Source organism: Trichosurus vulpecula, chromosome 3, assembly GCF_011100635.1.
Source record: "Trichosurus vulpecula isolate mTriVul1 chromosome 3, mTriVul1.pri, whole genome shotgun sequence".
NCBI classification, from domain to species: domain Eukaryota; kingdom Metazoa; phylum Chordata; class Mammalia; order Diprotodontia; family Phalangeridae; genus Trichosurus; species Trichosurus vulpecula.
The window spans coordinates 42,293,689-42,307,297 of NC_050575.1; the positions used below are offsets into that span (position 1 = coordinate 42,293,689).

Sequence of the window (13,609 nt, forward strand, 5' to 3'; positions counted from 1 at the left end):
CCTGGAGTCAGGAGGATCTGAGTTCAAACCCAGCCTCAGACACCTGACACATTTACTAGCTGTGTAACCTTGGGCAAGTCACTTAAATCCAATTGCCCTGCCTTCCACCCTCCAGGAAAAAATAAACATGTAGCAGGTGTGGACAAGACCTGGACATCTTTAGATCAATCAAGGCATTTCAAGATGTCTGGTCAGATGAGTTGGAGGACCTTATGAATCTTTTAAGTTTGATGAGTTTAGACTTCCCATCCATGTTCTAATCTCAACAGCATCACTAGAGTAGCAGATGGTAAATGACAATATGATGAGGAACAGCAGCTCTAAGACTCCATAAGGTGTTCAAAAGAAAAGCTATACCATACCCAAGGGAAACATCTTGAAGACTCCAGCAAGAGGACTTTCAGGAGTTGTCCTATATGCTACATTTGCTCTATAAGCTTGAGTCCACTTCTCTGGGGACTCCATGGGAGAGTATTACAGACTGGTCAAGAGATATATGGTGAGGTCTACAAGTTGTCCATCTAACTGCATGTCATAAATTTGAACAGTAACCATTCTTCATCTTTATTTCCCAGCCAGTTTCACTCCTTTGTACCCTTGGACTAGACTTCATCATGGCCATGCTCCATAGGAACCTCATCAGGAAAAACTTCATCTGGCAATACTGCATTGGACTTGGTACTCACACATCCTTAGTAGTCTCAGCCCTTCTGAGTGGAGGGCAGAGCAAAGAATTTCTCCCCAAACCTCCATTTTAAAGAGGACTTCCAGGTTAGCTACCTTTTTATTTAGTCCCTGTCTATAGTACTTTAGATCTTTGAACAGAACTCCATCATGTACATTCCTGGATATTTTGTTCCTTCCTCCATCCCCTTTTCTGTTTTTCCTTTTGTGTGGTGTGTTTTCCCTTAGATTGTGAACTTCTTGAGGGCAGAGACTGTCTTTCTTTTTGTATTTGTATCCCCAGCATTTAACACAGTGGGTGCTCAATAAATGTTTGTTTACTGATTGACCCATTTCCTTATTTTTCCCTGTGTAGATGCTTAAACCAAGCTCTTTTGAGTGGTTATAGTTCTCTGGGACTTTCTAGTATTCAAGGACAACACCCAGGACAACATCATAGATATATAGGATCATTTAGAAGACTTCAATATACATAGGAACCTTTCTTCAACTTAACTCTTTGCTGGATTTCTTCCGTCATTTTAGTGAACACATTTGGTGAGCATGCTTCTCTGTTTTACATGTCTTTTGAATGAGGTATCCTTTGTTGTTATATATTTCCAGGAATATTTAATAATTTTGACATATGGATGAGAGACAGGTTGTTGGAAGAGAACCTTCATGGTGGTGTTTTGCTCTAATGCATCAAATGATTAAAAAAAGACAATAAGCCTAATGGATTTCTTCTATTCTCTATCTCTTTTAGTCAAGGATGGGTTGTTAAAGATATGGTCTCTTATATGATGTTGTCTGTGAAAGCCTACTTCTTCCCTATTAATACTCCTGTCAAAGATGCCTTCAGTGAATGTATACATTATTATAAATTTTTTATATAGATGGAAAAGTAGGCACATAGGTTGTTAGCTGCTAACACCTTCTTGATGAATTTTTCTAGAACGGTGGGGGGATTATTATATCTGAAATTCTTTCCAATCCTTTGATATCTTCATTCCTTGAGATACCTTGGGAATTAATCCATCAACATCTTTACAACTGTGTTGGCTCCAACATGGATTACCTCTATTTACGCTTAGTGTAATCCACTTTCCTTCCCCAATATTTTTCTCATTAGTATCATTTCTATATCCTCCATAAACATGATGATAATAAGAATCCAAGGAAAAGGACTTTTGGTTGATATAGTGATATGGAAAGTCATAAAGTTACTCAGTTCTCCACTTCCACCCCAGGAAATATATTAAAATGGCTCCAGATAGAGCAATGATAAAGAAAATTGAAGAGAAACAGAAGCACAGACCTTCACCTAATCCAGGTGACTTTCACCCCACCCCAATAGTCAGAAGCCAACAGAATATCAGAGTAGAATCACACCAGAAAAACCTGCACAAGCCCTTGCAAATGAACCTGAAGCCTTGTGGACTCTGGGAGTGGGATCAGACTACAGACGCCAGTGTGCATTCTGGCAAATTAAGCTCAGGACTAGGGTCACAAGCCAGCCCAAGCTCTAGTAATCAGGTATTCTCATTGGGATGAGAAAGAGAAGAGATTACACACACAGAGTTTGGTATAGAAATGTATTGAACTCAGATGGGGACAGAGAAAGAAAACAATGAGGCTGAAGAGCTAAGGTCCTGCTAGGATTCACATGTGTAGCCCAGCATCACTATTATTGTGGAGACTCTTCTCTGAAAATCAACCAGTCACAGATATCATAGAACCAGGTATACTCTCAAATTGTTCATAAGGAATTTAAGGAAGGGGGAGAGAGGAAGCTAGGACCTTTAAAAATCCTGAATTCGAACTTCTTTGCCCTCTTTACGGACTCTGATAATTTCTGTTTCCAGCTCTGATGCAGCTACCACTGGTCCATGGCCTTGCTGGCATTTTATAGCAAACAGAGATTATTGGTGATTCCTTTCCCTTTACTCCCCTTCTGCCTCTAAGTTGGAAGAAAGGGGATTCTGGTAACTGACAGATCTCTCTCAGATTCCCTCTTCCCTCTTTCTCACTAGGGAGAAATGACTGAATGAGGGAAGCTATTCTTGCTTCTGTAATTGTAAATATTTTGCATTAGCTGCTATTATTTTCAGGAAACTATACCAATCAACCCTTTCATGCTCCTTTTTTTGGCCTGGGCTTGCTGTTTATTCTCTTGTTACTGTTATCCCATTCTTTTGTAACAGAAATTAGTAGCAGAAGCAAACTTATTTTGTGTTTAATATTATTTGCTATGGTAGAGCAGTCTGGATAAATATGGTAGACAAATCCATCTCTCTCACTGGAGAGAACAGATAGGTTACTGTCCCCCAGGACATTACGAACTTAGGGTCAGCAAGCAATAGTTTTTCTTAATTAGCCGAGGCAATAACAAGAGTAAATAATAAATGGGGACAGCAATTAATAACCCAAAGCAAATTATATTTCACTAGACTACAGATGTTAGTGACAAAGAATCTAGAACAAAGAGGGAAAGAAGGGCTTGTTTCCATAGACACCATAGGTTCCTGTTGTAATCCTCTATCAGCACACTCCTGGATTCTCACTGCTATAGCTGCCTCCCCTTTTCATCAGCTAACTAGTGGGTGGAAATATTTATAGGATGATGGACTATTCTCACCTAATCACTAATATTTACCTTGCAAAAGGAAAACAAAATTAAACTTTGGTTGGCAGATCATAAAGTGTGGACTAAAAAGAAAGAAATTGTAAGAACCATTGATCAGAGTCTGGGCTTGGTGAGGAAAGGAGGAGCAGGAAAGTAGAAAGGGACCACTGCAATTATAGATTACTAGTATTTATCAAATTTCTTCTTTCTTTACCTTTTCCTCTTCCTTTGTAAGGAAGGTAGTGGGGGCGGTGTTAAAGAGAAGAAAAAAATGTAAGATATGATGAACAGAAATAAATAAATAAATAATAGTCATAGTGAATGTGAATGGGATGGACTCAATAATAAAAGGAGAAAAATGAATTAGAAAGCAGAATCCAACAACATGTTGTTTACTGAAAAGCTACTTAAATTAAAATATTCACAGAATTAAAATGAGGATATAAAGTGAAACTTATTATGTCTCAGGCAAATTTAAAAAAATTTTAAAAAAAGGAATAAGAATCATGATCACAAAGGAGACAACAGAAAAACATACATGATTCAAAGAAATAAATTGAGAAACCAGTTTATGCTGAAAGGAACTAGAGATAATGAAATAATACCAAAACTTAATGTATATTTAGTAAATGTCATAGCATCTAAATACATAAAAGTTAATTGAATTTTTCAAAAAAAAAATGATGACCTTAAGATACCATATCAAAAATTCAGGACACAACCAAAGTAGTCCTCAGGGAAAAATTTATATTGCTAAATATATGCATCAATAAATGAACTTGGACACAACTAAGAATAATTAGAAAAGCAATCACTTTTTAAAATTGCAATTAAAACCCAAAATAGAAATTCTGAAAATCAGATATATAATTGGATCTTTGTGACAACCATGACTAAAATAAAAAATAAAAAATCATTATGTGTATTTTATAAATGAAAACATTAATACTCAAAGAGATTATGTGACTTGCCCAAAGTTGCTTGGTACCCTCCTTTTGAAGGTCTTTTTCAAATTATGGTATATTTCTACATTTTTTTCTAGTGCAAAAGGAAAATAAGATGGTAAAGGAAGGTCTGTCTTAGGACGAGTGGCTTACTAAGAGTATTTACTTTTTTACCTTTTACCTCTTACTGTTTTTGATTTGACTATTCATGAGTAAGAATACAAAAGTATCATTCTATGATGAATTTTACTTTAAATTAAATTTTCTTTATCAATTTTATATTAAGATTTTACATCTGCAGAAATGAAAAGGATTTTCATAATAACTATTATCAGAGAGAAATGATTATCCAGAGATGGAAGAGAAATTGGTCAATTCATACAAAATTATATTACTTAATTAACTAATTGCTCAAAATAGAATATATTCAGTATTTTACTCCTTGCCTCTCACTGGAGTCAATGGGTCATAGTGCTGAGGACTGGGTTTCAGGGGGACAAATATCACAGCAGTATGAGGCAGTAAACCAAAACAATAGAAACAAATGTTCGATAATCTTCATCCATGGGCACTTAAAAAGATAATTAAGAACTCCATCAATATAAACTGACTGAAGACTCAAAAAGCAAAATGAAAAGGCTTATTTTTGCCAAACCTTTAAACTCAAAATAATGCATTATACTTTTGAGCCTAGAAGTAATCAGCAACTCCATTTCTTTCCCCTTCATTTTATGGAACCTGACTTTTAATAACATAATTAGTGATTATTAGTGGATAAGAGATTCAAAGTAGAATCTGTCTGCCTAGATACATCTGGCAAAAAATAATCAGCCCATTTCTTGATACAAAGGATTTTGAAGATAGTTTCAAACTTTAGAATTTATTAGCTTAATAGGAAAATGTTAACTCTACCAAAACTAATTTTAAAACAAAGTCTTAGTATCCCAGACTTATAAAACACTTACCATCAGTTTTGAAATTCCTATCTTCTTCCATTCCCATAACATACGTCCCATGATTCAATGGTGGTGTATTTTCTGGAAAATGATAATCTGTAAGAACAACTCCCTCAGAATAGTCTGAAAGAGCTTCCATTTCTGAAGACATAGCTCCACCATCTGGGTAGGGTTGGATAGTTTCATTTTTAGGATAGAGTGGTGAAGCTTCTACTAAGAGATCCAGCCATTCTCCCTTGGTGTCTGTTGGAACTGGGCTTTTAATTCCTTTTTGCTGAGAAGACTCAGTGTGGCCTTGTGATATCAGAAAAAATGCCTCCCTCTCTGGTGTTCCTTCTTTAATTTGATGATACAAGGAGTCAGATTCTGTTTTGGGAGATGATGGCCAATGACTAGGTGATGGATATAGCAATTTGGATTTTAGCTCTGAGTCCAGTGGAGAGAACATACCATCATGATTTGATTCACTGTGATCTACTTGACTACGAGAGCTGGCATGTAAGTCAAGTAAAACTGTCTTGCTGTGACTGTTTGATGCTAGTTCTTGTTCAGTGCGTGAGTGTTCACTTTCATCACCATTGTTATTATAAAAAACCTTAACATAATCCATTTTTTCTTCAGTATAATTACTTTCCAGGACACTGTACTCTGCAGCATTGTTAAGAAAATGCTCAAGAGAATGGGCTATGGAAAGGTTTCCTCTGAAGTTTGCAGGTTCAACATTATCCAACTGGAATATGCTGCCAATGTGAAAAGCCCATACTCCAGGAATGCCCAGGTTACTTATTCTAAATTAAAAATGAACAATTAGGTGAAACTATCACATTTAACAAATATATTTTTTGAATATTCTTGTAAAGTTAATTTACCTTGCTTTAAAATATAATTAAGCACTTTACTCTAGATCAGCAGGTTCAATCCATAGCTTTTACTGGTTTTAAAATGAGATGAACCAAACAAATATGATAACTAAAGGGAACATAGCACAATCTTCTTATAAATTATCTTAACATCCTTTCAGAAGCTCTGTGTGCATATAGTACCTAAAAATCTGGCTGAAAAATTTAGTGAATAACCTATTATTTTTCAACCAGATTTTTTGCTTGTCAACAGGACAGCAAAATATTGATGGCTAGAAACAACCAGACTCCATGAGGGCAGGAATCTTGCCTTATTTATGTTTGTGTTAATCCAGTAAAACAAGACAAAAAAGTACTGAACTTAGTTTAAGAGGGCCTGGGGTCAAATCTCATCAAGTCTGCTGATGATTAAGCAAGTCATTTAACTTATCTGTAAAATGAGGATATTGGACCAGGTAGGAAGTTTGGATTCTTAGTAAATATTCATTGAATATAATTGATCCAAATGCGTAAATAATTCACTCTTCACCTGGATTTTTAGCATCATTTGACATAATTGGGAAAGTTAATGCCTATAAATCCCTATCAAAGTTTGAAAAAAATTTTTGGAAAAAGTTCTCCCTCAGAATAGGCTGAAAGAGTTTCCATTTCTGAAGATAAATTTCCACCTTTTCTGGGTAGGCTTAGATAGTTTCATTTCAGGATAGAAAGTATAGCCTTTGAGTTAATTTTTACCCTAAAAAGTTTTCATTTCCATAATTACGATTCTGGTTTGGCTAAAGTGCATAGAAAAATGACTAAATATAAAATGTTCCATGGGGAAAATGGCAAAATACAAAGTTAATATGGCATAACAGAAAGAAACTTAATCAAAACAATAGAAGTTGTGAAACTTTTAAAACAGTATTTCTAGTCCAGAGAGTTAATTGCTAGTCTCCCCATTTAAAGAACAGTTATGTATTCTTTTCTAAAGAATACTTTATATATAAACTTTCTTCACCTTTCAACTGAAGCATATCCAATTAGCTCAGTAGTAACAATAATGTTTTGTCTACTAATGAGTATTTTAGCCATCCTCTGGTTTTCTACTAAAGCATAACAAGTAGTCTAGTAATAATGTCTTAATAGGACACAATGATACATTTTTATTATTACAATCATTTAGGATTTGATTTATGTACCCAAATCCAAACTTTAAAAAACAGAATAAGGTCAGCTTATTTCATTTTGGTATGTCCAAAAACTCTACACTGCCAAAAGCCGTAGGATTTCCCCAAGAATCAATCAATAAAGAATACAGGTTAATATGCATAACAGAAAATGAGTAATTAATTGAATTGAATAAAAACAAGTGAACTTTCTCACAAAAATTCATTATTTTCATCTGGAATTCTATAGTACTTATATTTTCCATTACAGTAGAAAGGATATTCTTAAAAAGTGATTTTGAGGAAGAATGAAAAATCAAAGTTAATTTTTGCTACCATACATACATTAAATGTTTGTGAAAAAATATTGCTTGCATAGTTGACAAATAAGAGAAATTGAAAAGAAAAATCTTAGAGATGTAAGAATAATGAATTTGATACAATATATAAAGTATTACATCCATGAAATTCCATCTTGCAGTATTTTAACTATATTTCAAAAAGTTGAAATTACTATCCATCTAAATTTAAACCACTCTCTTCTCTCTTATGTGATATATAAGAATATATCAGCACCTTGTAAGAGGTGCTGATTTTAATATGCGCTTAAATGCAAGGTCATCTGGAAAACTTGATAATGAGAGGAATTTAAAATTTTGTTTTCCTCAGTAAGAAAACAAACCTAGAGGTAATAAAGGGGCATAAATTGACTACATAAGTAGCACTCAAAGGACAGTAAGACTTTCCTTTATTGATTTCAAATTTAAAGAATATGTATATATTTAAGATTGGTATTAAATTAAATGGTGATTAAATCAAAGGATCCGAATGAGACTTAACTTGGGATTGAGCCACTGATTGTTGAACTTGGAATTTCTGATCTGTTTGAGGGAAATGAAGAATATTTAGAGAAATCTCTTCCCAAATGAATGAAATTAAAAGGGTGTGTGTAAAAGGGCATGAAGGCAAGTTGTGAAATATGTCTGAAGAGACCGTGAAAGCTAAAAGGAATATAGAGAGGCAAGAATGTAAGGAAATAAACAACTAGGGATATGCTTTTAGATGTTTAGTAAAAATAATATTTATGTAACACTCACAATGTGCCAGGCAGTGTGAAAGCACTTTATAATCGTTATCTCAGTTGATCCAGCACTTAGCACAGTGCCTGGCACATAGCAGACCCTTAATAAACATTTATTGACTGACTGATCCTCTCAATCTTGGAAATCAGATACTATTATATCCCTACTTTGCAGATGAAGAAACTGAGGCAGACAGAGGTTAAATGAATTGCCTGGGGTCACACAGCTATCAAGTGTCTGAGCCCAGATTTTGATTCTAGTCTTCCTGACTCCAGGCGTGGTGCTCTATCTACTGTGGCACCTATTTCCCATTTAGCAACCAGCTCTCTGAAACATGGCACACTTTTAAATTTAATCTGCATCATTATCACTTTCACTGTATTTTCTGCATTATTATCACTTTCTTAAGACTAGGCAACCAACAAAATAATAAAACAAGCCCTGATTTGTAGTTTGCCAATTTTTGTGGTTCCTTTGCTCTCAATGAAAATTAACAATTGACTTTTACTCCAGGGGTGTGATACAGCACTCCTCTGCATACAAGTGACTGTTTGTAATTCTTGGTAGGATAGTAACAGAAATAAATAAAATGAATGAATATCAGTTAGTTCTATCTAGAGACTAATGATATATGGCCTTTAATAAGGAAAACAAGCATGCTGTTGGAATGAGAAGCTTTGTTATTGAAGGCCTAATCTTTTCCCTAGTTATTAACCCTTCTTATATACAACAAAGGTATTGTTTAATGATTTGGAAAGCTCATCAAATTCAAGTACATGAAAATTTAGGTAAAACAAAAAACTGAGTGAATGTTTATTACTTACTGGGAGAGATTTTTCACAGATTGTTCAGTGCTAGTTACACTAAAATAAGGTCCTTCTCTCTTCTGATAGTTATCTTTACCTCGGCTGAAACCCACTCTGGCTGGGAGTTCAAGCTGTATATCATAAGATTCTTTGGGACGAGTTCCAAAGAACTGAAGGCCATTGGTAGGATAAAGAAAGAGAGCGTAGGTGTCAAACTCATCAAATGCCAAGACTACCTGAAAAGTGTTCATCTGCGAAATAAAATAGAAAATGAGTTAGAGACAAAACGTTCCTAAAAACATGGACACCAGAAAATTGTAAAATAGTATAGACTTTTTTTCTATTAAGAGTTGTTATTTATATCAAATTTATCCAAATTACTCTAATCTAAAATACTCATAGTATTTTGGAAATGTAATTTCCTCTGTAACTCTGTTTAATGTCATTTCCTGAGAGAAATGAATTTAACTCTTATCCTGAGAAGAAAAAGGAAGAGAATTCTTTAAAAAAACCAAAAACCTCAATTTCTTTTTTTCTTGTTATTTATTTAATATTTTTAGTTTTCAGCATTAATTTTCACAACAGTTTGAATTATAAATTTTCTCCCCATTTCTACCCTCCTCCCACTCCAAGATGGCATATATTCTGATTGCCCTGTTCCCCAGTCAACCCTCCCTTCTGTCACCCCACTCCACCCCCCCAACCCCTTTTCCCTTACTTTCTTAGAGGGCAAGATAGATTTTTATGCCCCATTGCCTGTATATCTTACTTCCCAGTTGCACGAAAAACTTTTTTTTTTGAACATCTGCTTTTAAAACTTGGAGTTCCAAATTCTCTCCCCTCTTCCCTCCCCACCCACCCTCCCTAAGAAGACAAACAATTCAACATAGGCCACATGTGTATATCATTATGCAAAACCCGTCCGCAATGCTCATGTTGTAAAAGACTAACTATATTTTGCTCCTTCCTATCCTATCCCCCTTTATTGAATTTTCTCCCTTGACCCTGTCCCTTTTCAAAAGTGTTTGCTTTTAATTACCTCCTCCCCCTGTCTGCCCTCCCTTCTATCATCCCCCCTTTTAATCCCATTCTTCCTTCTTTCCTGTGGGGTAAGATACCCAATTGAGTGTGTATGGTATTCCCTCCTCAGGTTAAATCTGATGAGAGCAAGATTCGCTCATTCCCCTTCACCTGCCCCCTCTATCCTCCCAACAGTACTGCTTTTTCTTGCCACTTTTATGTGAGATAATTTACCCCATTCTATCTCTCCCTTTCTCCCTCTCTCAATATATTCCTCTCTCATCCCTTAATTTGATTTTATTTTTTTTAGATAACGTCCCTTCATATTCAACCATAAATCAGTTCACAGAATTCCTCTGAAATTATCCATTTCATTCTTTCTGTTGCACAATAATACTGCATTACATTTATAAATTAAAATTATTTATCCCTTTTTCAACAGAAAGATATCTTCTTATTTCTATTTTTGAAACCAGAAAAAGAGCTCCTAGAAACATATTGATGCTTTCCTCTTCCTTTGATTTCTTTATGCATATAGAAGCAGAAATACTAGGTTAAAGGACATGAACATTTTAACAAATTTGAAATTACTTAGTAGAATGGCTGGAACAATTTACAGCACTATCAATAGTTCAGTAGTGTGCTTGTTTTCTTACAAAAATTCCAATTTCTGTTATTTTCTTTTTTTTATCATTTTTGCCAGTCTGATAAATATGAGGAAGAACCTCAAAGTTGTTTTATTACCTATTGGTAATTTAGATCATTTTCATATTGTTGTTGACAGCTTGATTTCTTCTTTTGAAAACTCTCTTTATATCTTATCTAATGGAGATTATAAATATGAATCAGGCTTATAAATGTGAATCATTTCCTTAATGTATCTTAGACATGAAATCTTTATCAAAGAATTTTATTGCAAATATTTTTACCCATTTACCCATGTTGCTTCAAATTTTACTACTATTTATTTGTTCAACAGCATTTTAATTTTATGTAATCAAAATTGTCCATGTTATCTTATATGATCCTCTCTATAACTTCTGTAGTCATGAACTCTTCTCCTGTCCATAATGTTAAAGGCATTTTTTCCCTTGTTCTAGTATCTTTATGATGTTAATTTCTATATCTAGGTCATTTGTAGTTTAGCTTGATATATAGTACAAGATATTGGTCTGAACCTAGTTTATGACAAATTATCACCCAGTTTTCTCAGAAGTTCTGAACTGGTTCAAGTAGGGAATAATAAATACACTCAAACAATACACACACACACGCACACCCACCCACACACACACACACACAAACAGAGCTGGGTATAGAAATTCATCTTAGAAAGGAAAGGGGTAATAAGAGGGAAAGTAAATTAAGGGAGGCAGTGCCAGAAGCAAAACTGAATTTTGAGGTGGGGGGGAGAGGGAGGTAAGAAGGGAGGGAGGGAGGGAAGGAGGGAGAGGATGAGAGAGAGAGAGAGAGAGAGAGAGAGAGAAGGAGGATAAATAGAAGAGAATAAGAATGGAAATGCACAGTTAACAATCATAACTATGAATGTGAGTGGGATAAACTCACAAAACAGAGGAGCATAGTAGAATGGATAAGAAGTCAGAATTTAAAGATATGTTATTTAGAAGAAACACACTTGAAACAGAAAGGCATATTCAGAGCTTAAATAAGGGATTAGATCAGAATCTAATATGCTTCATTTCAAGTAAAAGATTGCAATCAAGATCTCAGATAAAACAAAAGCAAAAATATAACTGATTAGAGAAACTACATTTTGATAAGAATGTTAATAATAAATTATAATATTAAAATTAATATTAATACTGAACATAAATGTGCCAAATGGTAAAATCCAAATTCTCAAAGGAAAAGTTAAGTGAGTTATAGAAGGAAATAGAGAATAAAACCATACTAGTGAGGGACTTCAATTTACCCCTATCAGACTAAGACAAATCTAATTATAAAATAAATAAGAAAGAAGTTAAGAAGATGAATAGAATTTTAGAAAATTTAGATATGACAGACTTCTAGAGAATAATAAATGGAATAGAAAAAATGGAATGGAAAGAAAATACAAAGGAATATAGCTTTGTCTCAGCTGTAAATGGCACCTTCATAAAAACTGACCATGTGTTAGCACACAATAATCTTATAAACACATGCAGAAAAGTGGAAATAGTAAATGCATATTTTTGAGACCATAATACAATAAAAAGAACCTTGGAAGACAGATTAAAAATTAATTAAAAATTAAATATTCGAATCCCAAAGACTAAATGGATCAAAGAATCAATCAGAAAAAAATAATTTCATTAAAGTTAATAAAAACAATGAAAACATACCTAAATTTATGGGATGCAAAGTAGTACTTAAGGGAAATTTTAATTTGTATTTATATCTCTAAATTTTAGAGCTATAAAATTTGTATCTCCAAATCTCTAAATATCAATAATACTGAAAAAGAGAAAAGGAACGAATTAGTTATGCAACTGAATAAACCAGAAAAATAACAAATTAAAAATCCCCAATTAAACACAAACTTAGAAATTCTGAAAATCAAAGGAGATATTAATTAAGTTAAAAGTAAAAAAACTGAACTAAAAATAAAATTAGGAGCTGATTTTATGAAAAAAGCAAAAAAATAGATAAATCATTGGTTAGTTGATTTAAAAAAAGAAAGATAACCAAATTACCAGTGTGAATAATGAAAATAGTAAATACGACAGCAATGAAGATGAATGTTAGCAATTATTAGGAGCTATTTTTCCCAACTACATGCCAATAAAACTAATAAATGACTTAAATTAAATGGAACATTATTTTTTAAAAATTAAAACTGCCCAGATTTACAGAAGAGGAAATAGAATATTTAAATAACTCTTAGAAAAAGAAATTGAACAAGCCATAAATGAGCTCCCTAATGGAGAAAATCCAGGACCTGATGGATTTAAAGGTGAATCATACCAAACATTTAAAGAACAATTAATTCCAACATTATATAGATTGTTTGAAAAAAAAAAAAGGTAAAGACAGAGTCTCATCAAATTTCTTCTATAGTACAAATGTGGTTTTGATACCTAAACCAGAGAGAACAAAAACAGAGATAGAAAAGTCTAGGCCAATTTCTTTCTTTTTTTTTTTTTTGATTTGTAGCCATTAGTTTAAATCTTTTCTTGTGGTTGAACATGTTGGTTCATGCATTTACAGTAATTTACAAATCACTGACATGTACATATAGAAAACCAAACCAAATTCACTGTACCTTTGGTACAGACCTTCCCATGGATGGATTCACTGAACCAGGCACTAACTGGTATTTTCTTAGTGTTATCCATGGCCCAAACACCATAGCCACTGTGACAGTGATAGGTGGGTATCGACAATACAGTGGAAGGAGCCAGGAATCTTAAGATCCACAGGGGCTGTAGCCCAGAAACTAAGACAAGGTAGGTGAAAGTGTAAATGTATAAGGGAAGAAGGAAGGACAGGGAAGACACTTTTTAC

General features: G+C 33.9%; 1 protein-coding gene across 1 annotated transcript in view; it reads right to left on the minus strand.

The window, feature by feature from the left end:
• The window catches only part of NID2 (nidogen 2), a 143,038-nt gene that overhangs the window by 98,628 nt on the left and 30,801 nt on the right, over nt 1-13,609 (minus strand). The window contains exons 3-4 of the mRNA XM_036750336.1: nt 9,104-9,336; nt 5,199-5,977 (exon numbers count right to left, since the gene is read on the minus strand). Of these exons, the coding sequence (XP_036606231.1) occupies nt 5,199-5,977; nt 9,104-9,336 (1,012 nt within the window). The remainder of the gene's footprint in view (nt 1-5,198; nt 5,978-9,103; nt 9,337-13,609) is intronic.